The following is a 21,158-nucleotide window of genomic DNA, read 5'->3' on the forward strand; positions in this document are numbered from 1 at the left end:
CCTTCAAAGTGCTCGATAGAGGGATAGGCAATACATGCTCTCTACGGAGCCAGCGCGGTGTATTGGCTTTCGAGACTCCTATCTCTTCTTCCAGAAGCACAGGCTGCTCTACAAGATCATTATCGACGACGAAGCCAAGCGCGACCTTATCGAACGAGACATCATCCCTCACTCGTACAAGGGCCGAGCAATCGGCATCGTGACTGCGCGGTCTGTCTTTCGCGAATTCGGCGCGCGCATCATCATTGGTGGTCGGAAGGTCGTGGATGACTACCATGCTCAGGAAGCGAGAGACAGAGGAGATGTAGAGGGCGAATTAGCCGTGCCTGAGGACAGATTGCCCGCTCCCGGGGAGAAGTATAACAAGAACCAGTATGTTGCGTGGCATGGGGCGAGCAGTGTGTATCACTCGGGAGTGCCATCGGTGCCCATGCCCGTTAGCAAGGCAGTGGAGAGCAAGAAGAGGAAGATTGTGGTTACGGGGGACAATTGGATGGTCCAGCATGCTCGTGAAGCTAGGTATGTCTTCTGTCCTGCTTTTCCTCTTGACTGTGTTTTATCCGTGAATGTAACTAACAGCTCCAGTCGCTTCAACTCTGAACTGGCGAGTCTACGGCGAGAAAACATCAACGGCGTGTATGACATACACACCAACTTGATGATGTATCCCAAGACGATGCAGCCAACCCACGCTCGCTGGGAGCAGATCGAGCCATCTGAAGACGCCTCCTCATCCTCGACCTCATCCTCTACATCTACCACTATCTTTCCATCAGTCCGAGGCATCTTCAGCCGCAACTTCCGCATCCATGACATCGCCTACGAGTCCGCGCCCAACACGTCTCTCAACCTCGTCCCCGGGCCAGACGGGGACTACCACGACCTCGGCTCCAACGGACTGATCTCACTAGACAAAGAAGCCAGCAGCAGCGGCGGCGGCGACAACGACCGCGACGCTGGCTCTGAAGGAATCAACTTCAAAATGACGCCGGAGGTGCTGGCCGAGCTACCTGAGGACTGTCGACAAGCCTACCTCGACGCCGCAGCCCGGGAGTGGCAGTGGAAGAACAAGTGGAAAGGCGAGAGAGTCGACGGCGCCAGAGCCAACCTTGCCATGAACTTCTCCTGGACTCCCTAACCGTCTCCTCCCGTCTGCCTTTTTGCCTTTTTACTTCCATCTTTTGCTGTCTTTCTAACAAATCTACGTTGTCTATTCTGCAAGGGTACGGAGTTGTCGGCGACCAGGGCCCGGTTTCCGAGGGTTTTAACCTTCTTTTACAAATATGTTTCTTTTTCTCCCCTTTTGTTTCCTGTATGTGATGACAAAAAACGGCCTTCCCTTTTGCTGTCCCACCCTTTCTCCCCCCTTGCACTCCCGCCCGGCTGCGCCTTTAACTCTCGACCTTGACTTTTTTTTGACTTGACTTGACTCTTCATGCATGCGAAGAAGTCAAATGGAAAGAGAGGCAAAGGGAAGTTGGGTGACAGAGGCAGAGGCAGAGGCAGGCCTGGTGACCTCCTGCCTCTCTCACTTGCTATTAGTCACTTTCAGCTCTATGACTCCCCGCCCTCCTCGAACGTCATCCTACTTTCTCCGTACTGACTGACTGACTGACTGACATCCTGGTCCTGACTTGTGGCCTGCATGCATTCATCTGCATCTGCTTCTGCCTCTGCTTCTCCCTCCTGCACGCCCTATCCTCTGCACCCGCTCTCCTCTTTCCACCTCGGTCATCTATCTCCAAAGGAGGGACCTCTTCTCCCTGGAAGGCTGTCCATTCATGTGTACACTAATGACTTTTACTATCATCTTCACCATCTTCTCGCTCTCTAATAGTACTCACCATCTCGTCTACTTGCGGTCTCTTCTATCGGCCGTCGTCCGGGTAACCCTAGTTGCTTAGTCATTACTCATCCGGCGGACGAAGCGGAAAATGAGAAAAAGAAGCAGAAGCAGAAAAGTCATCGAAGCCAGACAAGAAGACACAGACTCATCCTCCTCTTGTCGGCGCAGTAAAGAAGATCACGCAGTACTCTGTACTCCGTAGGCAGCAGCATTAACGCGTATGAACCAGCGGTTCAGAGTGTGTCAAGAGGAGCTGCACTGCCCTGTCTCCCCTCGGCTCTTCGTCTCCTTCTAACTCTCGTATGGAAATTACCGTAACTTTACAAGCTGTCAGGAAAAAGGTTGACTTTTCCCTTCCTTTTCTTCCTTTTCTTCTGGCTCACCTGACGCTCGTCTTTTTCCGCTTTTTTCGGTTTTTTCGGTTTTTCGCCTTTTTCTCGCGCTTTTTCCCTCCTTCCCTTGCGCTCTTTTTTACCTCCTTGCTGACTAATAAATTACAGTACCAAAGCAAGGCCCTTGTACCAGCTTTACGGCCATTTTTTCCCTTTTTGCGCCTTCACCTCGTGATTCTGCCTCTGCTCGCCGTCTTCCCTTTTCTCTTCTTCTTCCTCCTCCCCTTCAACCTCCAACCTTCAACCTCACCATCTTCAACCACGCACCGCACACCACCACCACCACCAACACCAGCTCCCCCCTTCGTCACCGGCACTGTTGATGCCCTTCAGCTCTGCTCATAGTGTTCGTGTCCTGCTGTTCGTCCTTGGTCGGTGTTTCATCCTTCTCTTTCTTGCCGTCTCTTTTCGCTGGCGTTCGCCGTCGACCTCCCAGACGACCGCCATCACCATCCACGACCACCACCACAGCCACCAACGAGCTTTTCACTAAGTCTCGTTCCTCCCTCCTTGGTTCATTTAATACCTCGAAGCGCCTCGTTCTTCTTTATCGGCTTCTCTTTGCTCTACCTTTTTTTTTTTCCCATTTGCTCCTACATCTTTTCTAGTATATTATATTTTTCTACTTTCTTGTTGAACCAACGACCGTTCGGCTGCCACTCTTTTTACTCGTTCGGCTCAATCATCTGACGCCCTGATCTGTTTTCTCCCTCATAGGCTGGAATCTGGTGCTTCTTATCTTCCCAAATGTCATACTAGAGGGTCAAGGGTCGACTGTTTCAACCCAGCCAGTGGTCCTTGTTGGGGCAAGGCCCGTCCGGGGTCGGGAGAGAAGAGAGCGAGACAAGAGCAAGACACCACTCCCATCCGAGACCGGTCTCTTTTTCTTTTTTTTTTTGCTTGACGGGATAGTACATCCATCAAGGACACAGGAGGAAAAAAAAAAGGTAAAAGGTTACCACGACTGGCTAGATTCAGATAGCCAGTCAGAGGCAGCATCTCCGTTGTGGATTGCTGCCTTGCTCGCGTCGACCACTTCTTCGCCCATTATGCCGTCTTTCTTCGCGTCCGGGGGGTTGAACACCTTCCCGCCAACTCCGCCACACACCAACGTTGGTCCTCGCCTCGAGACCGACCCTTCGTTCTACGCCAGTGCTGGTGCTAGTGCTACCACCGGCGGACATGCCGGCTTTGCCTTTGGCAGGTACGGGGCCGGAGCTGAGTATGAAAAGTACCAGCCTACCTACCCCAACCCTTACCATGGCAGAGGCGATCTCAACCACAAGAACAGTTCTGGAAAGCAGCAGTTGATTGCTCAGCAGATGCTCTACAACAATCCTCTCGCTCACAGCCACGGTCACGGCCTCGGTCTCGGTCTAGGCCATGGCCACCATGGACTCATCGCGATGCATGGAAGCAAGTTGGCTCCTATGGACAGTGCGGTGCCTCCTCAGTACCGCCGTCATGATCCCATGATCCATCAGGACCAGCACCATATCCAACAGCACCTCCAGCATCAACACCAGCAGCGAAAGCAGCAGCAACAACAACACCATCAACAGCAGCAGCAGCAGCAGCAGCAGGCAAAGGAACAAAAGACCACCGGTGGCGTAGCGGCTCATCTAGACTACGACATGGACCAGATGACCGACTTCGTGGCCGAGATGGCCCATGGAATGTATGCTCTCTACCAGTCTAAGCTAGTGCTTGCAGATATTGACATGCTCCGAAGCGTCCACCCAGGAACCACGCCTCCCTCGCAGTTCCGCAAATACGTCTCCCAGATCCTCTCGTCTACGCGTCTGCCTAGCTCCACTATCCTCCTCGGTCTCTACTACCTGGCCTCTCGCATGAGGATGCTCTCCTCCGCCGACGTCTACCCAACTGCTGTCAAGACATCGTCTTCGTCGTCGACTACACCTGCTACCACTCAGGTCTACCGTATGCTCACTACCGGCCTCCTGCTCGGCAGCAGTTCCTCGACGACAACACCTTCCAGAACCGTTCCTGGCTGAAGTCAGCAGCATTCCCGTCGCTGATCTGAACTCCATGGAGCTTGAGTGGCTCTTTGGCTTCGAGTGGAAGATCCACGAGCGTATACACACCAAGAATGATGGATTCATGTCCTGGAAGGCTCACTGGGATAGCTGGAGAGCCAAGGCTGATGCCCGTGCTGCTGCTGCTGCGGCCGTTGCAGCCTCATCCAACGAATCCCGTGCAAAGCTCGCCCCCATCGACACAAACATCATCCACCGTCGTCATCCACTCTACCACCACGGTAGCGGTCACCACAGCGCGCTTCCAAAGGCCATGCTTTCGCCCGATGGCCCCATTCCACCACAATACCAGCGCAGTGCTTGTCCCTGGCTGCCAGCCAGCAACGCCAGCACTGCTGTAACCACTCCTCTCGCCGCATCGGACTACTCACCACCTTCCGCCCCTCACACCGGGCCTAGCACACCAGATTACTTCCACTCTGCCGGTGGTTCTGGTTCAAATGCTGCCTGGCCGTACAACGCTCCACCGCCATACTGCGCCACTTGGCTCCCTCAGCAGCAGCAGCAGCAGCAAACATCCCGTTCTGGGCCTACTGCTCTTCCACTGCCACTTCCTCGTTCCCAGCCACCATCCTACGTTCATACTCCAATGTATGCCAACGCCTTCAGTCCAATCAATAATAACGTCAACGGGAATGTTTGGACCGGTCACGGCCCTGGATGCGGCTGTCTCTACTGCGCAAAGAGCCATGATCTCTACTTCCCCGTCTCTTCTTTCGGGATGCAGCCTGTTGCCGGATGATCACCTTTTTCCTTCTGACACCAATTTCAAAAGTTTCGTCACAACGCTTTTTTGATCCGTTTAGACTTTCGACTTTTCACCCAAAAAAATTCTTTCCGACGTAACGATTCACGTTGCCTATTATTCTTCGGCTTTTTTCGACTTTCCGACTTTTCGACTTTATTCTTCAGCCTTATGCCTTTTTTTACTTCTTCCTTTCTTTACTTACACTTTCTCACTTCGTTCTACGCGGATGGATGATTGATGATTTTTCTCTTGACCTGATTTGCACTTGACATACTTACACATACATACCATACCCCTTAACTGGACCTTTTTGCTGTTCTTCCATTTTTCCATTTTTTTTTCTTTTGCCACGCCTTGCTTGCCCTCTCGTTACTTGTTATGCTATTCCCCATCTCGCAGTTGTCTTCCTCTTTTTACCCCTTATTACTCTTACTTGGGCATCGTTATTTGGAGGCGCTTCTCTCGCTATCTCCCTCATAGACATTTCCTTTTCCTTTCCTTTTGTCATGTCACGTCTCGTCTCGCTTCGCTTCGTTTCGTTTCTTCTAGCACTGCGATCTCTGGCTCTCCGGCGTTTTGTCTTTTTCTGCAGCAATATCCCATTCTTGCTTTGTCTTGCTTTTGCCCCTTTAACAGCCATAATCCACGTTCACGACCTTCTACACCAGCACTACCGCCAAAAAATTGTTTACCCTTCGCGCCTTCCCTGCCATCCCAAAAACTAAACTGTCAAACCTCGACATCTATCCGTCTACTCGATTCCCTCTTCATACTTCCTTTGCCTTGTCTGCCCTGCCTTGCCCTGGTTTTGGTTCGGTTTCAGCAAGACTGGTCCTGAACTGGTTTTTCCTCCTTTCATGATTTCCGGTTTACTTTTACCTGGTTTTGCACTTCCTTTTTCGCCATCGAGTTCATCTACCAACTTCGACGCGAATCCCAAAATTGCGAATAACCGCGAACTCCGAAATACAAGAATCACCGGCATCATCAAAAAAAAAAAAAAAAAAAACAAACAAACAAAAAGCCATAGAATTTCGATCTCGCTCTCCTTCCTTCCTCATCTCGATGTGTTACTTTTTCCTTCTTTTTTTAAAAAATTTTGGTATTCAATTGGCGGGCTTTCGTTTCTTCACTTTTAATCTACTTCCATTTCGTTGATCTTTTTTTTCTTATCTATCTGCATGGTGATGGCAAAGGGGGGGGGGGGGGGGGGGTTCGTTAATTAAAATATCTCCTTATGCGTGCATTCTGCGTTCTTGCGTCTTCTCTGCCAATTTGTCAAATGTCTCGAGTCCTTCCACTTCTTCTCCCGTTCCTTCATACCTCCTCAACCCTTGCCTTGACCCTTGTCCCTGCATCAGCTAATTTTGCCTGTCTTGTGCTTTATTCGTGTCATTCTACTTGCTTACCACCTACATCACGCGCGAGCTTTGAAAGAAAGCAAACAAAATTTATTAATCCACTATCCCCCTTTTTTCTCCAGTTTATTTTTTACCGACTCTTTACTTACTTCAGTGGCTCCAGTTTTTTCCCTTGCTTTTATTCGCTTCTGTGTGTCTCGCTTGATTGCCTGAATGGAGCTTGGTTTGAACTAAGATGGAAACAAAAAAGATGAATATACCACATACACCTTACTTTAACTTTTACATTTAACTTGCTCTCTTGATACCTGCACACTTTCTTTTACTTCTGCTTCTCGCTCGGCTAATGAATGAATGATATCTTGTTTTTTTTCCCCTCCCTCTTGTCCTACTGCCCACTCAAAGTCCACTCAAATACACTCGTATAACAATCTCCGATGTCTCTCTTGCTCTCATTTCACCTCCCTCTCCCCTGTCGTCAGCTCGGATAGAGATGGATGGATTAGATAGATAGGCTCCCGAGTTCCGCTCAACCTTACCTCCTTTCTTTTGTGCTTGATATCTTGATAAACCGGCCGTACTTAGTGTCATCTACTGGAATATATTAAAATCAAAGAGGCTTTAATATGACTTTTGCCTGTGTATTTTTGCCGTGTGTCGAATTACGTGATAGATATTACTCTTCCTCCCCTGATTGGCTGGATGCTTGTTATTTTTGTCACTAATCCCAGCCAATGAGTACGCGTAATTTTACGCTTAAGCTCTTACCAACCAGATTCAAGCCAGCGGCAAAAGAAGTCGAAAGTTGAAAAGTTGAACACTCCTTCAGATTCTAGACCACCATTAACCATCTATCTGTCTATATGGATATTGGATATGCCCCCGGTGCAACATAAAAAAAAGAAACATAAACCAAGGAAACAAGATATGCCAGAAATTCATAACTCAACATGTGAACAAAATATACTACTCCTGCTCCTCTGCCGTCATATACCCATAACTCGTAGTCCTATACACTATGCTTTGTCCTTCAGGTGGACCGCGCCTGGAGGTAATATCGCTGGCTTGAACTTTCCGTGAGTTCGCTGGACACAAGTACCGGATGCTGCTGGTGGTGGTTCTGCTCAAAATCATATGCTGGAAGTTTCTCCGTCTGATACGCAGGGAGGTCCTCGACGGCCATGACACTGTCGTCATCTTTAAGGAGGGCTTGTTTTGTGGCATTCTTAGCCTTCAAGACGCGCTCCTTTTCTCGGCGGCCCTGGATCTTCTCGGCGGTGATGTAGATGGCGGCGCCGAGAGCAAGGACAATAGCTGCCATTCTTGCGAGGTGTGAAGTGGTTTGTTTGTTTATTTGTCGTTCGATGGTGGGTTGGTAAGGTATTGTGGATGCGAAAAGTGTTTGTTTGATACGCTTGGGAGGGTTAAAGCGTAGATAGCTGCCTGGCTGATTGCTTTCGGGCTTTAAATGTGATGTTGGTGGTGGGATAGCGACTGGAAAGGGAGATATACTTATACCCGTCTGAACTTCTCAGAGATGAGACTGACATCGTCAATGCCAGTGGCAGTGCTGAGGATATCTACATACTAAAAGCACTTCATGGCAGATTCGTCGTTCATCGCGGAAGATTTGTGTTTCTTCATCGTATCTACAACAAGCCGTACGGGGTCTGTTTATGGCTGAGACACAGGGCTCTCGAGAGTGTATCGCCAGCCTCAGCCCCATAGCTGCTATTGTTCATGCTATTCATCAGTAAGATGGACCATCCAAAGCCTCATGGCTAAAAGTGAAGATATGCCCCTTGAAATACGCTCCCTGTCGCACTGAATACGTTCCCTGCAAGCCGCTACACGAGGTCTTGGCGCCGTGAATACGTTCCTGGTCGAGCTTAAAGATATCAAATACTCTTGAAGGCTCAACAACCACAGCACCGTCAACAGAGCTGATGATATCTACGATGTCAACTCGGTTGCCGTATAGACGGGATACGGCGTTCTTAGCATCAAGATGTCACCCTCCACGAGGGCTCATGTTGAGGCAGTGCTGCTTCATCGCAGGTATATAAGAGACTAGCTCTTCTATGCCGGATCGATTACAATCATCCTCAGCATCGTCTTCATCTTCCATCCATTGGATAGCCATATTCAAAGATTTACTTGACGTGCTGCACTTGAACTCTTTTGTTTATTTATTGTCATGGCTGCCGTCTTTGCTACAGCCGGCTTGCTGCTTGCCCATGGCGTCTCCTCTGCAGCCGTCCATACCTCCAAACACAACCACGGGTACTGCAAAGAATTGGATATCCCAGTGTTTGCTACCTCAGAGAGCGCCATCTACGATATACCTAGAGTAGACAGCAACATTGATGCCATAGCTTGGGCCATCTACTCCGATACGTGGAGCACTCCTGCAGGCGCAGCCAGAATCATCAAGAACACCACAACCTCCGAAACCTTCAAAATCCACGCACAATTATGTGTTCCCAAAGTTTCAGGCGGAAAGAACGATATCCTGCACATCGCTACCCATGGAGTCCATTATGACTCTAGATACTGGGACCCAACCCTGGACCGTGAGAAGCAGTCCTACGTCGAGGCTACGCTAAGAGCAGGGTATCCCATTCTCACCTACGACCGCCTGGGAGTTGGAAAATCGGACAAACCCGATGCATACGATGTTGTTCAGGCTCCTCTGGAACTCGAAATTCTCCGCCAGTTGACCCTTATGGCTCGCAACGGTACTTTATACGACTTCGCCGGGAAGGCCATCCCTCCCAATGCTGCATTTAACATGGCCGCCAAACCTGTGAACAAGGTTGTCCATGTCGGTCACAGCTTCGGATCCTTTCTTACCTCTGCGTTTATCGCCAAACACAGCTCTCTTTCCGACGGAGCCATAATCACGGGTTACCTGTTGAACAAATACCTCGGAAAAGCAGGCATGGCTTCCTTCAACGCCCAGTTCGCACCCGCCAGTTCTACCCCTTTCGACCGACCAAGTGGCTACGTCGTGTGCCAGAAAAGTGGTATCCAAACCATCTTCTTCGCCGGTGATCCCAAGTCGGCTTTCACCAAGGAAATGCTTGATTACGGCGATGCTATCAAACAGCCCGTTCCGATTGGAGAGTTTGCATCTGCATACCATATTATTGGGCTACCAGGTCCTAACTTCAAGGGCCCAATTCAATACATGTTGCCGGAGTTCGACTTCTACATCTGCGGTGGCGATTGCAAGGGCCTTGCAGACATGAAAGAGTTACGCAAGACGTATCCTCAAGCCTCTGAGATTGAAGTTGCCATCCAGCCGAATACCGGGCATGCTTTTACCCTGCACAACAATGCTACAGCCGGCTACCAGATCAGTTATGATTTCCTGGCTAGAAATGGACTGTAAGTCGTGCCCCGCCAGCAGTGGCACCTTCAACAGAGCATTATACGATCTCTAGATACACAGCTGTTTTTCATTATGTTATAGAATAGTCTGCACTTTCCCCGCAATATGAGATAGATTAAGTACTAGATAGAGAAGTTAATACATTACATGTTAGCAAATCAGAATATTTACGTAAAATAAGGGAATATAATAAAGTCGGTATAGAGTTAACGGGCATGGGTGGCACGGAGCAGCCCTCAGCCCCGGAGTTTCAGCCTCCAAATCTGATACTCCCTACGTTTCTCGAAAGCAAACTGACAAATACTTAGTTACTTGGCTGGGTATTTAACTTTTCCTGGTCAGCAGTATATCCCACAATTTTAACTACCTGGATTTCCACCCGGCTGAACCACATGGCTTCGTCACCATTACAGGTTTTCCACGCGATATTCTTACCTCAAACACAGAGTATTTTGCCTCTTCATGGCCTCAGACTGGACCTGGAGCAAGCCGCCCATGTGGATTTCCCTTGCATAGGACCCTCATACTCGTGGCTTTAGCCTTTGTATTTGGAATTCAATGAGGCTGAGTATGGACGAACATCTGCAAGACTCTTCAGGTGCCAAGGCAGGCTTGGTGGCCCAATAACTGATGCCCAGCTCAGGGACGGGAAGATGCACCGTTTTTTCGAGGATGCCTATATCAGCCTCACGGTTGACTGCATTTATAATGCAGTTACCTGTCTCCCGTGCTGTAATTCAGAAAAGATACATAACATATACCCTCTCTGTTGTAGTTGTGACGTCCAGCAATTGGAAGGGCGATAACTATAACTAAAATGCCAACCCCTGAAAACCATGGCCAAAGAAAGACAAGGAGGCGCCACCAAAAGTCAAGGAACGGGTGTTTCGAGTGCAAGCGACGAAGAATAAAAGTACGCAACCTTCACATGCATATCATTAACAGATCAGGGAATTGACATTGCTATAGTGTGACGAGGAGAAGCCGGCATGTGTACGATGTGTCTCTGGCTTTTATAAATGTGTCTACCCAGAAACATTCATGCCAGGCAAAAAAGGTCCAAGAGACGAATTGTCTGTACCTAGCTCAGTCCGGGTTACTCTATCGCCCTCAACAAGTGTTTCTTCATACCGGGAACAGTCCCCATCAACACGTTCAGCTACTGAAGCAAGAACCTTTTTCCCTCCCACGGATACCCCTGGTGAATTATCTGACACGGACTTATACCACCACTATCTACAACATACCAGCCGGACCTTGACGTACAGCAAAAATGACCAAAGTGCACTACAGATCGGCATACCAACATTGGCCCTACAGAGCAGAACCGTCTTTCACTCTGTCCTGGCAGCGTCTGCAGCTTGTCTAGCATGTGATATGATATCCAGACAACCTCCTGCAAAGGTGGGCGCAGTTAAACAGGCCCTGGTAACTGGTTACCGGCATTACCATTCAGCAAGTGAACGGATGAGAGAGTCAATGTCCTCCTTGGATACATTGAAGCTGGAACCACTGTTAGCAAGCGCTTTGATGCTGGTGCCTTTTGCTACTGCAAGTCAACAAATAAACCACTGGCTATCAGAAAATGAAGGAGTAGAGGAAGCTAGAAAACCGCTTTCATCCACACCGAGGGATATAATAGTCATTATGCGAGGAATCAGAGCTACTCTCCAGACCCTGGACTGTGAAAGTCCAGTGTCAGGGATTGCACCGTCTCCCGTAACGGACCCGGGAATAGATGATCATTCGATACTGCCGGAAGCCAGAACCAGGGCATCAGGTATAGCCACACCATGCAACCATACAATGGGCCCAATAATCGCGTCAACCAGCGAAGAAGCCTATTCAAAACTCCAGCAACGCTTGGATTACGCATTTTATCACTGGGGTGATGCCAATGACACATTAGCTGCCTGTGCTGCTGCTTTCGACATATTAAAGGACATCAGGAGCAATGCCTTCTCCCGCTATTCATCAGAATCCTCTCCGTCGTCGATTTCATCACTTGACGACGTCTCTCAAGAGCTTTTTGAACCGCAGAGTATGTCCTTGCCACAAGTAGCCTCATGGCTTCGATCATTTGCAAACCGGTCCGTGGTCCCACAGCCAACAGAGCCATTGACGCGGTACTTCCTTACATTCCTTGTTCAGGTTTCTCAAGCGTATCTAAATCTTGTTCTCCCGCTCCTTGACAAGAGGCTTGAGAGTCCCGCTGGTGCAGAGTTGGATGACAGGTCTATAGAATTGACGATGGAGCAAGCTCTTGCGCTGGATATATATGCGCACTGGTCTGTCCTAATGTTTTTGGTAGAGGAAGAGTCTTGGTGGATTGGAAATCTGCCGTTTGTCACTCTTTCTGGGTTGGTGAATAGATTCGGGAACAATTTTGTGACTAGGCTGTGGCCTGAAGAAGAGAAGGGACGGTGGTGGCCAGGAGGGATGTTAAACATATTGCGAGAGATTAAGCAGTATCGATAGGAAGGCCTAAGTCGACAGTGCGTCTCTTAATTGCTTAATGCTCGTTATTACTGGCTTCGTTCTGGTGTGAATTGTCAAACTATTATTTATATGATACTCCCTACTAAGGGGTTGAAGGGCTGTTTTAAGCTCTATCACAAATACATTCTGCTCCTATTGTTAGGTTCCATGACTGAATATATGTAACAAGAAATCTATATCATAGGGTATATCGGTTAAAGGTCTCAAAGCAAATTCTTGGGCTCGGAACGCGTCTTAGTATACACTTCCCTGGACGTTCTGTTCTTCGAGCCTAGCACGCTCATCTTCTGAATCCTCATCGTCTTCATTGGGATAGTCGTCATCTCTATCAAAATCACGCTGATGTGTATACTTCAGGCCGGAACCCTGGCGAGCGATTCCACCGCCATTGTTAGTCGGGGCTGAAGAGCCGGCCTGCTTCTCTGGCAAGGGTGACGAGTGGCCTGTTGATACACCACTATTTGAGCCTCCAGCATCTCGACCGCCTAGATCTGGTACCTCTACGGTGCGAGGGGGCTTGTCGGCCCTGGCTCCTTGGCTCATTAAGACAGTGGACTTGATCTGTAAAACCGGCTGGTCACACAGCTCCGCCAGCGCGGAGTCCCCTTCATCTTGGTCCTCTTGTTCATCCCCGTCATCATTCTGGTATCGGTCGTCTAGTTCCATTTCTTTCTCCATGCTGCCGTTCTTCTCACCTCCGGTCACCAGTCCGGTCGTTGAGGTACTCTGGTGCAGTAGCCTCTTTGTCACTCGGTGCTTGTGACGAGCATGATCACACCCATCTGGACATCCACCCCATACTCTCCTCGGGCTTATGGGAGAAATTAACGGCATGTTGTTAGCTTCACGCTCCCGTTCTCTCTCCTTTTTCAGCTCAGACCATGTCCGCAGCTTGTTCCGTAGAATGTATTTCCCGTTGTCCGGGTTCTTCTGCATAACCACAAACTCGCAATGATTAATATTCCGGAGATCCTCAAAGTATTCAACACTGAAATGATACCACTTCATTAAGAAAATGCGAGTCATGAGGCCATGGGTGACCAGCACGCAGACGCTGGCAAAGTCGTCATCTCCAAATAACCGCCATAGAGACTCGTTGAAGCCGCTCACTCGATCGTATGCATCCGCCGCGGACTCCCCGTTGGGAATACGGTAGAAGAAATGCCCATAGTCTGCACGCTCCTGCCACATGCGCTCCATCTCATCAGAGCATGGTTGGAAATTACCAAAGTCCTGCTCTCTCAGCCGTGGTTCTTCGTATACTTGGATGCCCTGGCGGGGGAACGGTGACGGCGAAGGGTCATCGGAGGTGAGAGATTTGAGGATTCCCTCTGTCGTCTCTCTCGTCCGCTGGTATGGAGATGTGAAGAAGTGTATCTTGTCATCGGGCCGTAGCATCTCACGCAGCCTACGGCCGGCTTCGAGTGCCTGACGATGGCCTTCGGGAGTAAGTTTGATGCGATGATCAGGGACTGTCTGATGGATCTCCCGATTCTTGTTCCCTTCTGACTGTCCATGCCGGATCAGGATGATTAACTAAAGTAAATACATCTGTCAGCTTCTTGTATCCTTCGATATAGAGTAGAGACGTCTTCTTAGTACTGACTCGTGGCTTGCCCATGATTGATCCTCCGCCAAAGTGCGAGCTAGAGCGTTCACAAAAGATCCAGATACTTCTTCCAAACCAGCTGAGAAGCTCAAAAATCAAATAATTTATATAGCTGTATCCAGGATAGCTCCGGTGTTTGTGAGGATATACATGAAACAGCAGGGTCTGGGGTTCTGGGGTTGAAGCCGTTGAAAGCACTCGGATTATCTTAAAGCTTCATAAAACTATCAGGAACTATAAATCGGTACATCGAGCGTCACAGGCAAAAGCAGACGGACATATTTACCACAGCAAGTCAGTCACGGCCTCTCAAATAATCTACCGAGGGCCTTGCATTGAATCCGCATGCATGATACCTATCGATGGACTGACGCACGCCCGCTCCGGTCTCGATAATGGCAGACGCACTCTACGAGCTGCTCGTCCCTCACTTTGACGCCGCCGAAGGCTCTCCTCGACCAGCACCACCCGCGGCGAGCTCGACCACCGCGCAGTATCTCAATCACATACCAACACTAGATACAGCTTCGTTGACGTCGACGGAGCTTCAGTCGCTCTCGCAGATCTCTCATTCGAACCTTGTTTCCCTCCAGGCGCTCGCCAACAGATCCCACAAGACCTTCATCACATCCGCAGACAACCACCGGTCACTGCAGAAATCACTCCCACAGCTAGCCATAGAGACGCAGCGGCTCCGAGATGCCATACCGAAGCTCGACGAGGAAGCCGTGCGCTTCTCTTCGACGTACAGCAAGACAGGGGACAGCCAGATCCTAGACAGGAGGAAGAAGGCGCTCCAGCTCGCCCGCAATGTGGACAGGTTATCTGATATCCTAGAGCTACCGACTCTGCTTTCTACGGCTGTCTCATCTTCTTCGGGAGCGTCGTCTGCTGCTGCTGCTGCTGGTGGCACTGGTGGGACGTCGTTGTCAAGCAGCCTGTCGAGTACCTCCAATTACTCGGCTGCACTGGACTTGTTTGCCCATATAAAGAGACTACAGACACTATATCCCGAGTCGCCGTTGGCCAGGGATATATCAAACCAGGCCGAAGATGCCATGAAAGATATGACTACCAATTTGATCTCTGATCTCAGAGTCCAGAACATTAGGCTGGCACCCGCAATGAGGATCATTGGGTGGCTGCGGCGTATTGCCCCGGATCTTGAAGAACCATCGAGCACCAAATCCGCAAGCGGTGGTGGTACGGGCGAAGGTGCCTTTGGTGCCTTGTTCCTCGTCTGCCGTCTGGCAAATCTTTTGAACATGCTAAGTGCCCTTGAGCCACTGCGGGAACTGGCAGATCAAGAGACCCTCCGGAGACGACAGAATACCACTAAGGGGGAAACGAGCGAGGTTTCGAAGAAAAATACATGGTCTGGTGGGCAGCAGACAGAACGGTTTTTGAAGAAGTATATTGAAATCTACCGAGAGCAAAGCTTTGCTATTGTGTCTTTGTATAAGAACATATTCGCACCTGGGACTTTAGACTCAAAACAACAAGAAACGGCTGAGGAAGAACCACCCGAGGCATCGATGCTATCCCAGCCACCCCCAGCGCTGGCTACGTTCCCCATGCATCTGGCACAGCTCCTGGCGGAGACGCTGGAGGAATACCTACCGAATGTGAGGGACAAGAGCTCGAGAGAGAGTTTGCTCACCCAAGTACTCTACTGCGCCGCCAGTCTGGGCCGACTGGGGGGAGACTTCACCATGATGCTCTCCCTCCTGGGTACCACCGGGGGAACGGACCAAGACGAGGAGGACGGGGACGAAGACAAAGCAGTGCCGGAGTGGGAGGAAGCCATCCGCAAGCACCGCATCCTCGCCGAGCGTCTAGACCTGTTGACGGCCGGTGGTGAAGCTGCTGGGGGTGCCGGAGCAAAGGGATCTTCTTCATCAAAGTGAAAGCCCTCCTGCGGCTGGTCAACTGGATAGATAGAGGGAGGTCTATATAGTTACTATATCTATTTACCAAAAGGATAGAGAGAATACTACTTGACGAGGCCATGTCGACAACTTCACTGTATCAAGCCCCTTCCTTACCTCACTGCGTCCTCTACAAGTGTAAAAGCCTGGAGGAAGGCCCTGCATGCTCGGCGCCTTGCCCACGCCTGCGTAGCTGCATCTCGCATCAGCCCTTGCCGGCGCTCGTCCAATTCGTGCTGGTCATCCGTTTTTTCTTGTTTCACCAAACTGGGCGCATTCCTTTTTCCTCCCACCTTTTTCTTCGCAGCAACAACAACAACAAGAAGAACAAGAACAAGAACGGCGACGACGAGAGAGCCGCCGGCTGCGGGCAGGATAAAACAATAAACGGGACCCATTAATCTGCGCTGACTCTCGCTGCTCTCCATTGTTGCTGGTCTGTTTGCTCTAATAATGCCTTATCCATAAGGGCTCCTCTCTCTTTCACAGCCTCGCCGGCCGCCCGGGTATTTCAAGAAACTGGGGGCATAGCAGCTCAAGAGCCCTGTATCCTTCGCTTCTCCGCTCGATTGCCAGTCACTCAGGTCGACTTCATAACTGTGTCCCAGCGTATTTGGCGTGTCGCAGTCGCATCGGTCGAGTTCTTGTCGAATCTCAGCCGAACGCCCTACAGCCCAGCCGAACGAGCGAACGCCATGGCTACCGTCTCAGCACCGCAAACCCCGAACCTGAACGGGGCGCAGATGGTCGACCCTACACGGCCAGGCGAATATCCGATACTCCTGGGGGACAAGCTGGCGGGGAGGGATAATGCACGAAACCGCCAGTTTGTGAATGTGACATACAACTACAAGACCAAGGGCAACACACCGCAACAGAAGACGACCATCTACCCGGCCGGAGCCCCAGACCGGTACAAGTTGACGATACAGAGCAAGGCAGGCAATGCAGAGCAGACGGACCTGACCTATGTCTACAGCGGTGGAGTCGACCCTGAATCGTCGTCGTCTACGGCTTCAAAGTCCGAGACCAGCAACTTGGTCCTGATATTTGACCCAAGACGCAAGGCGTTCATCCTTGAGCCGGTGTCGACCAGATTGAACTTCAATCTGAAATCGGCGCCGGGGAAGACGGACCGACAGGTTTCAGAGCAATACCCCCAATTGAGCACTTCTTTTTCAAACAACGATCAGGCTGCGGGAGATAAACAGGGGGAGAACGAAAGCGAAGAAGAGGATGTAGGACCAGCGGATGAAGAGAATCCTTACGACTACAGACACTTTCTGCCCAAGAACAAGGCAGAGCAGAGCAGTAGCAGCGGTGCCGGCAGCAAACAGAGTGCCGTGGAGGCCGGCTCAGCGCCTGGCACTCCGGATCCTCACTTGGCTACGAGCAGCAAACCTGCAGCACCTCGGTCAGTGCCAGCAGCACAAGTACCACCAGCAGCAACAGCAGCAGCAGCAGCAGCAGCTCCTGCAGCTGCCAAAGCAAAACCAAAGCCCAAGCCGAAACCTGCACCAAAGAGTAAAGCCAACCCGCTCCGTCCTCCGAAACAGCGGAATCCCAAGGCTGCTTCATCCGCTGCTACTGCAGCTGCTAGCAGCACCAACACCAGCAGCGGGAATGCGAATAATGCTTCTACAAAGGCCAAGGAGCCGGAGGAGCCAGCAGCGCCACCCGTCGCTATTGCACTCCCGCCCAAGCCTGAGCTGGTTGAGGACTCCATTATCCCATCTGTAGAGACGCCGGATCTGGTGGGAACGTACTCTGCCTCTGATGATGAGCCCAAGAGGCTGGCCGGGTCACCTGGCAGCAACATCATCGTGGATGGGGATCTGATCATCGACATGGGCTCCCCTCCGCCGCAACGACCGGCCTTTAAGATCGACCCTAGCCATTTTGCATCCAACAACACTTCGGCCAACGAGGCAGGCTACAACAGCGATGACGAGGAAGATGTAGAAGAACCCCGGCCATCGTTCTTTGGCAGACGGCCAGTGCAGGAAGAAGAGGAGGAAGAGGAAGAAGAAGACGAAGACGAAGACGAGACGATGGAAGATGCCCAGGCTGCAGGTCATGCGGACGGAGACGAGGAGCCAGCGGACTTTGAAGACGATCTAGTGGCCGAGATGGAAGCGGCGCTTGAAGAGAGTGCCAGGGAGGAAGAAGCAAGACTGGCGATGGAGCAGCAGCAGCAGCAGCAGCATCGATACACCAACCATGTCGAGAGTGAAGACGAGAGTGAAGTCAGCGAAGAAGAGTGAATCTGCATTGCCCTTTGGGTTGAGTAAGGAGTACTGTTTAGCAAGCTATCGTTTTTTATCTTTACTGTGAATAGGGGGGGGGTCTACCGGGCAGGAACCATCATCTGTTATGATACCATGGGAATAATACTGGAGTTTTCTACGGGCGTGTTGTATCTATTGACTCTCTTCTACTACTATTATTGGCTTTACTAACTGTCATCTCCAATTGACTATCATCTATCAAATACATCAAATACATCAAATGCTCAAATACTTCCTATTGATGGCTTCTTTCAATAAGCGCCCGGGCGAGTGTTGATCACATGACAGTTATTTTTCCGCCGAGTCCAAAAATCTTCCAGCCCGTTTAAAAGACAGGAAAGACATCTTGAACATGCAACGCCGTCTACCCACGCTCACCAGCCCCTTCTGACGCTTCTACCCGTCGGTATCAGCCTGTCTTTGCTGATACTGGATCGCCCTTACGTCTCTGGACTCAGCGCTGGCCGCGACCTCCTTGCCTCCCAGCAGTGCAATTAAACTACCAGCTCAAACTGCCTTTCTCGCGCGCATCTCATCGGATACCGCACACACCCCAGTCACTGCCTATAGCTACTGAATACTAATCATTTACTTGAGATAAGAGCCGACAGCCACTGAGAGATAACGGCGCGAGTCAGCCTTCGCCATGCCGGTGCCGTCGGTGGCAGCCTCTGGAAAGGAGGAAGCGCCAGCGCCGGCGGCGTCAACACCAGCATCAACATATACAGCACCCACGCCAGCAGCAGCAAAACCAGTGCCCTCGCCGTCTAACCCTGTGCTGGCCTCAAAAGAGACACAATGGCTGTTCACCGACTCAGACCTCCGATATACGCCCTCGCTGCTGGACGGCATGTCGATGGAGACTGAGCACACACAACGCAGCAAAGGGGTGAACTTCATCACACAGGTGGGGATACTGCTGAAGCTACCACAGCTCACCCTCTGCACGGCCAGCGTGTACATGCACCGGTTCTTCATGCGGTATAGCATGGTCGACCTGCCGCAGAGGCCCGGACGACACCCCTACCCGATCGCGGCCACCGCGCTATTCCTCGCAACAAAAGTGGAAGAGAACTGCCGGAAGATGAAGGAGCTGATCGTGGCCTGCTGCCGGGTAGCGCTGAAGCAGCCCAACGTGATCGTGGACGAGCAGTCGAAGGAGTTCTGGAAATGGCGAGACACGATACTGCACAACGAAGACCTCCTGCTCGAAGCGCTGTGTTTCGATCTCCAGCTCGAACAGCCGTACAGGCTACTATATGATTTCATCTGTTTCTTCCAGGTGCAGGATGACAAGCGGCTGCGCAACTCAGCCTGGGCGTTTGTGAACGATTCGACGTTTACGGTGCTGTGTGTTCAGTTTAGCGCGAGGACGATAGCGGCGAGCGCGCTGTATGCGGCTGCGATGCACTGCGACGCGGCGTTTGCGGACGACGAGCTGGGCCGGCCGTGGTGGGAGCAGATCGACGTGGATGTGAGAGAGGTGCGGCGGGCGTGTAATCGCATGGCGGAGATATATGACAATTACCCGCTGCCGAAGCCGGGCCAGAAGTATGCGCCTGCACCCACGCCGGTGAACGGGGAGGAGGCGACGGACTCGACGAGGCGGGTTTTTGCACAGAATGCAGGGCGGAGAGATAGTCACGGTGGACAACAGGTGAATGGGCGCAAGCACGAGCGAGACGAGGAGCATGAGCCGGGCGAGATTGTGTCGAACGGGACGACGGACTCGCCGAAACGACAGCGGCGGGAGTCTGAGGAGCCGGCGTCACGGCCTCGATCAGCGGTGTCTGTGTCAAGGTCACCGGCTGCAAATGCTACAGCTACAGCTACGGCTACAGCTAATGCTACGGGCAATGCTACGGCTAATGCTACGACGAACTCTGGTGCTCGACAGGTCAGCAACTCTTTCACGAACGCGGCGTCGAATCTCAACCTGTCGTCTGCCAGCTCGTCCCAGCAGAAACAAGAGGAGGAGGAAAAAGAAGAGGGAGAGGCCGATGAAGGGGAGATAGAAGACGGCGAGCGAGAGGAAGGGGAAGCTGACCCTGACCCTCGTCCTCCTCGCAGCCATAGCCGCGTTCCAGCATCGTACCAGAAGCATCTACACCAGCAGCCGGCGCGCATGGAACATCCGCTGCCTCCGCCGCCGCCATCCCAGGCCCAATCGATACCCAGCCGCGAGCGTTGAAGCGCAGCCATCAACTGAAGTTGGACGGATAGTTATTGTTATTCGAACTGGACTGGCCTGGACGGACCGTAATCCAACTGCTCATCCGTCCGAATGCGCCACCCGCCACCGCCACCGGGAGACGCAACTGAGCGCAACAGGCAGCGTAACTGGGAAGTAGAGTTAAGACTAAAAGCTGATATGTGTCTATCAAGCACGCTGCAGTCAATCGTGCAGCCAACTTTTTGACGGGAATCCGGGGGCAAGGAAGAGGCAAAGTTACGATTTTGACGAGGAATATCAAAGCAAGTTAGTTAAGCTGTTAAGCTGTTAGGCCACAGTAGTTGAATCTATCTAGATGAATAAAAAGGAAGCATGGCTTCTTAACCTGCTAGTAAGAAGACGATGTGCAAATAGTCCGCTTAGCTGCATGAGATAGATGTAAGATGTAAGATGTAGTATATTTCTTTTCATGGGGGTCAATCTAGTAGTAGCTAGCTAGCTAGTAATGGGATACGACGATACTGGCTGGACAAAGAAGGGGCACTTTTTCTCAACGAAGCGGCGCAGTCGACATGAAACAAGATAAGACACGCTGAAAGAAGAAGAAGAAGAAGAAGAAGAAGAAGAAGAAGAAGAAGAAGAAGAGAAAAGAGGTAGAGAGAAGCGGAGTAGGTTCTTTCTTGTTTGTTTCGTTTCTGGGGTCTTTTGGTTCTGGTTCTCTGCTCTGCGGCCAGGCAGGGAGCAGGCTTGGTTGTAGATAGACATAGGGGTAGATAGAGTAGTAGAGTAGATGGAAGACATGCTGGACATCAATTAACACCGAACCGCTGAAAAGGAGTAAGGTAAGAAGAGCGCCGTGACAC

The 21,158-nt window shown here is 51.0% G+C and overlaps 11 protein-coding genes across 11 annotated transcripts in view; 8 read left to right on the forward strand and 3 right to left on the reverse strand.

Moving 5' to 3' along the window:
- Positions 1 to 2: 2 nt before the first annotated feature.
- On the forward strand, positions 3 to 1,138 carry TERG_11534 (uncharacterized protein; the record flags this gene model as incomplete). Its single annotated transcript, XM_003238226.2, has 2 exons — positions 3 to 519; positions 586 to 1,138. Exons 1-2 carry the CDS (start codon positions 35 to 37, stop codon positions 1,136 to 1,138), a joined length of 1,038 nt encoding a protein of 345 aa, XP_003238274.2. The 5' UTR covers positions 3 to 34.
- Positions 1,139 to 2,148: 1,010 nt separating this feature from the next.
- On the forward strand, positions 2,149 to 2,583 carry TERG_11535 (uncharacterized protein; the record flags this gene model as incomplete). Its single annotated transcript, XM_047750637.1, has 1 exon — positions 2,149 to 2,583. One exon carries the CDS (start codon positions 2,149 to 2,151, stop codon positions 2,581 to 2,583), a length of 435 nt encoding a protein of 144 aa, XP_047605037.1.
- Positions 2,584 to 3,287: 704 nt separating this feature from the next.
- TERG_00265 (uncharacterized protein) lies at positions 3,288 to 5,037 on the forward strand (the record flags this gene model as incomplete). Its single annotated transcript, XM_003238228.1, has 2 exons — positions 3,288 to 4,179; positions 4,214 to 5,037. 2 exons carry the CDS (start codon positions 3,288 to 3,290, stop codon positions 5,035 to 5,037), a joined length of 1,716 nt encoding a protein of 571 aa, XP_003238276.1.
- A 2,397-nt stretch (positions 5,038 to 7,434) lies between these two features.
- TERG_00266 (uncharacterized protein) lies at positions 7,435 to 8,130 on the reverse strand (the record flags this gene model as incomplete). Its single annotated transcript, XM_003238229.1, has 2 exons — positions 7,435 to 7,866; positions 7,993 to 8,130. The coding sequence occupies 2 exons, from the start codon at positions 8,128 to 8,130 to the stop codon at positions 7,435 to 7,437; spliced, it is 570 nt and encodes a 189-aa protein (XP_003238277.1).
- A 471-nt stretch (positions 8,131 to 8,601) lies between these two features.
- TERG_00267 (uncharacterized protein) lies at positions 8,602 to 10,106 on the forward strand (the record flags this gene model as incomplete). The annotated part of the gene is made up of 2 exons (XM_003238230.2): positions 8,602 to 9,794; positions 9,953 to 10,106. The coding sequence occupies 2 exons, from the start codon at positions 8,602 to 8,604 to the stop codon at positions 10,104 to 10,106; spliced, it is 1,347 nt and encodes a 448-aa protein (XP_003238278.2).
- Positions 10,107 to 10,839: 733 nt separating this feature from the next.
- Positions 10,840 to 12,276, forward strand: TERG_00268 (uncharacterized protein; the record flags this gene model as incomplete). The annotated part of the gene is made up of 1 exon (XM_003238231.2): positions 10,840 to 12,276. The coding sequence occupies one exon, from the start codon at positions 10,840 to 10,842 to the stop codon at positions 12,274 to 12,276; it is 1,437 nt and encodes a 478-aa protein (XP_003238279.2).
- Positions 12,277 to 12,531: 255 nt separating this feature from the next.
- On the reverse strand, positions 12,532 to 13,918 carry TERG_00269 (uncharacterized protein; the record flags this gene model as incomplete). Its single annotated transcript, XM_003238232.1, has 2 exons — positions 12,532 to 13,833; positions 13,904 to 13,918. The coding sequence occupies 2 exons, from the start codon at positions 13,916 to 13,918 to the stop codon at positions 12,532 to 12,534; spliced, it is 1,317 nt and encodes a 438-aa protein (XP_003238280.1).
- A 383-nt stretch (positions 13,919 to 14,301) lies between these two features.
- TERG_00270 (uncharacterized protein) lies at positions 14,302 to 16,052 on the forward strand (the record flags this gene model as incomplete). The annotated part of the gene is made up of 1 exon (XM_003238233.2): positions 14,302 to 16,052. The coding sequence occupies one exon, from the start codon at positions 14,302 to 14,304 to the stop codon at positions 15,811 to 15,813; it is 1,512 nt and encodes a 503-aa protein (XP_003238281.1). The 3' UTR covers positions 15,814 to 16,052.
- A 10-nt stretch (positions 16,053 to 16,062) lies between these two features.
- TERG_00271 (uncharacterized protein) lies at positions 16,063 to 18,098 on the forward strand (the record flags this gene model as incomplete). Its single annotated transcript, XM_003238234.2, has 1 exon — positions 16,063 to 18,098. Exon 1 carries the CDS (start codon positions 16,530 to 16,532, stop codon positions 18,096 to 18,098), a length of 1,569 nt encoding a protein of 522 aa, XP_003238282.1. The 5' UTR covers positions 16,063 to 16,529.
- A 670-nt stretch (positions 18,099 to 18,768) lies between these two features.
- TERG_00272 (uncharacterized protein) lies at positions 18,769 to 20,313 on the forward strand (the record flags this gene model as incomplete). The annotated part of the gene is made up of 1 exon (XM_003238235.1): positions 18,769 to 20,313. One exon carries the CDS (start codon positions 18,769 to 18,771, stop codon positions 20,311 to 20,313), a length of 1,545 nt encoding a protein of 514 aa, XP_003238283.1.
- A 38-nt stretch (positions 20,314 to 20,351) lies between these two features.
- TERG_00273 (uncharacterized protein) overlaps positions 20,352 to 21,158 on the reverse strand; it is a gene marked incomplete at its 3' end in the record, with an annotated part of 1,469 nt that continues 662 nt past the window's right edge. Inside the window, exon 2 of the mRNA XM_047747565.1 lies at positions 20,352 to 20,481. Within this exon, the coding sequence (XP_047603523.1) occupies positions 20,352 to 20,481 (130 nt within the window). The remainder of the gene's footprint in view (positions 20,482 to 21,158) is intronic.

Source organism: Trichophyton rubrum, assembly GCF_000151425.1.
Source record: "Trichophyton rubrum CBS 118892 genomic scaffold supercont2.1, whole genome shotgun sequence".
NCBI classification, from domain to species: Eukaryota; Fungi; Ascomycota; class Eurotiomycetes; order Onygenales; family Arthrodermataceae; genus Trichophyton; species Trichophyton rubrum.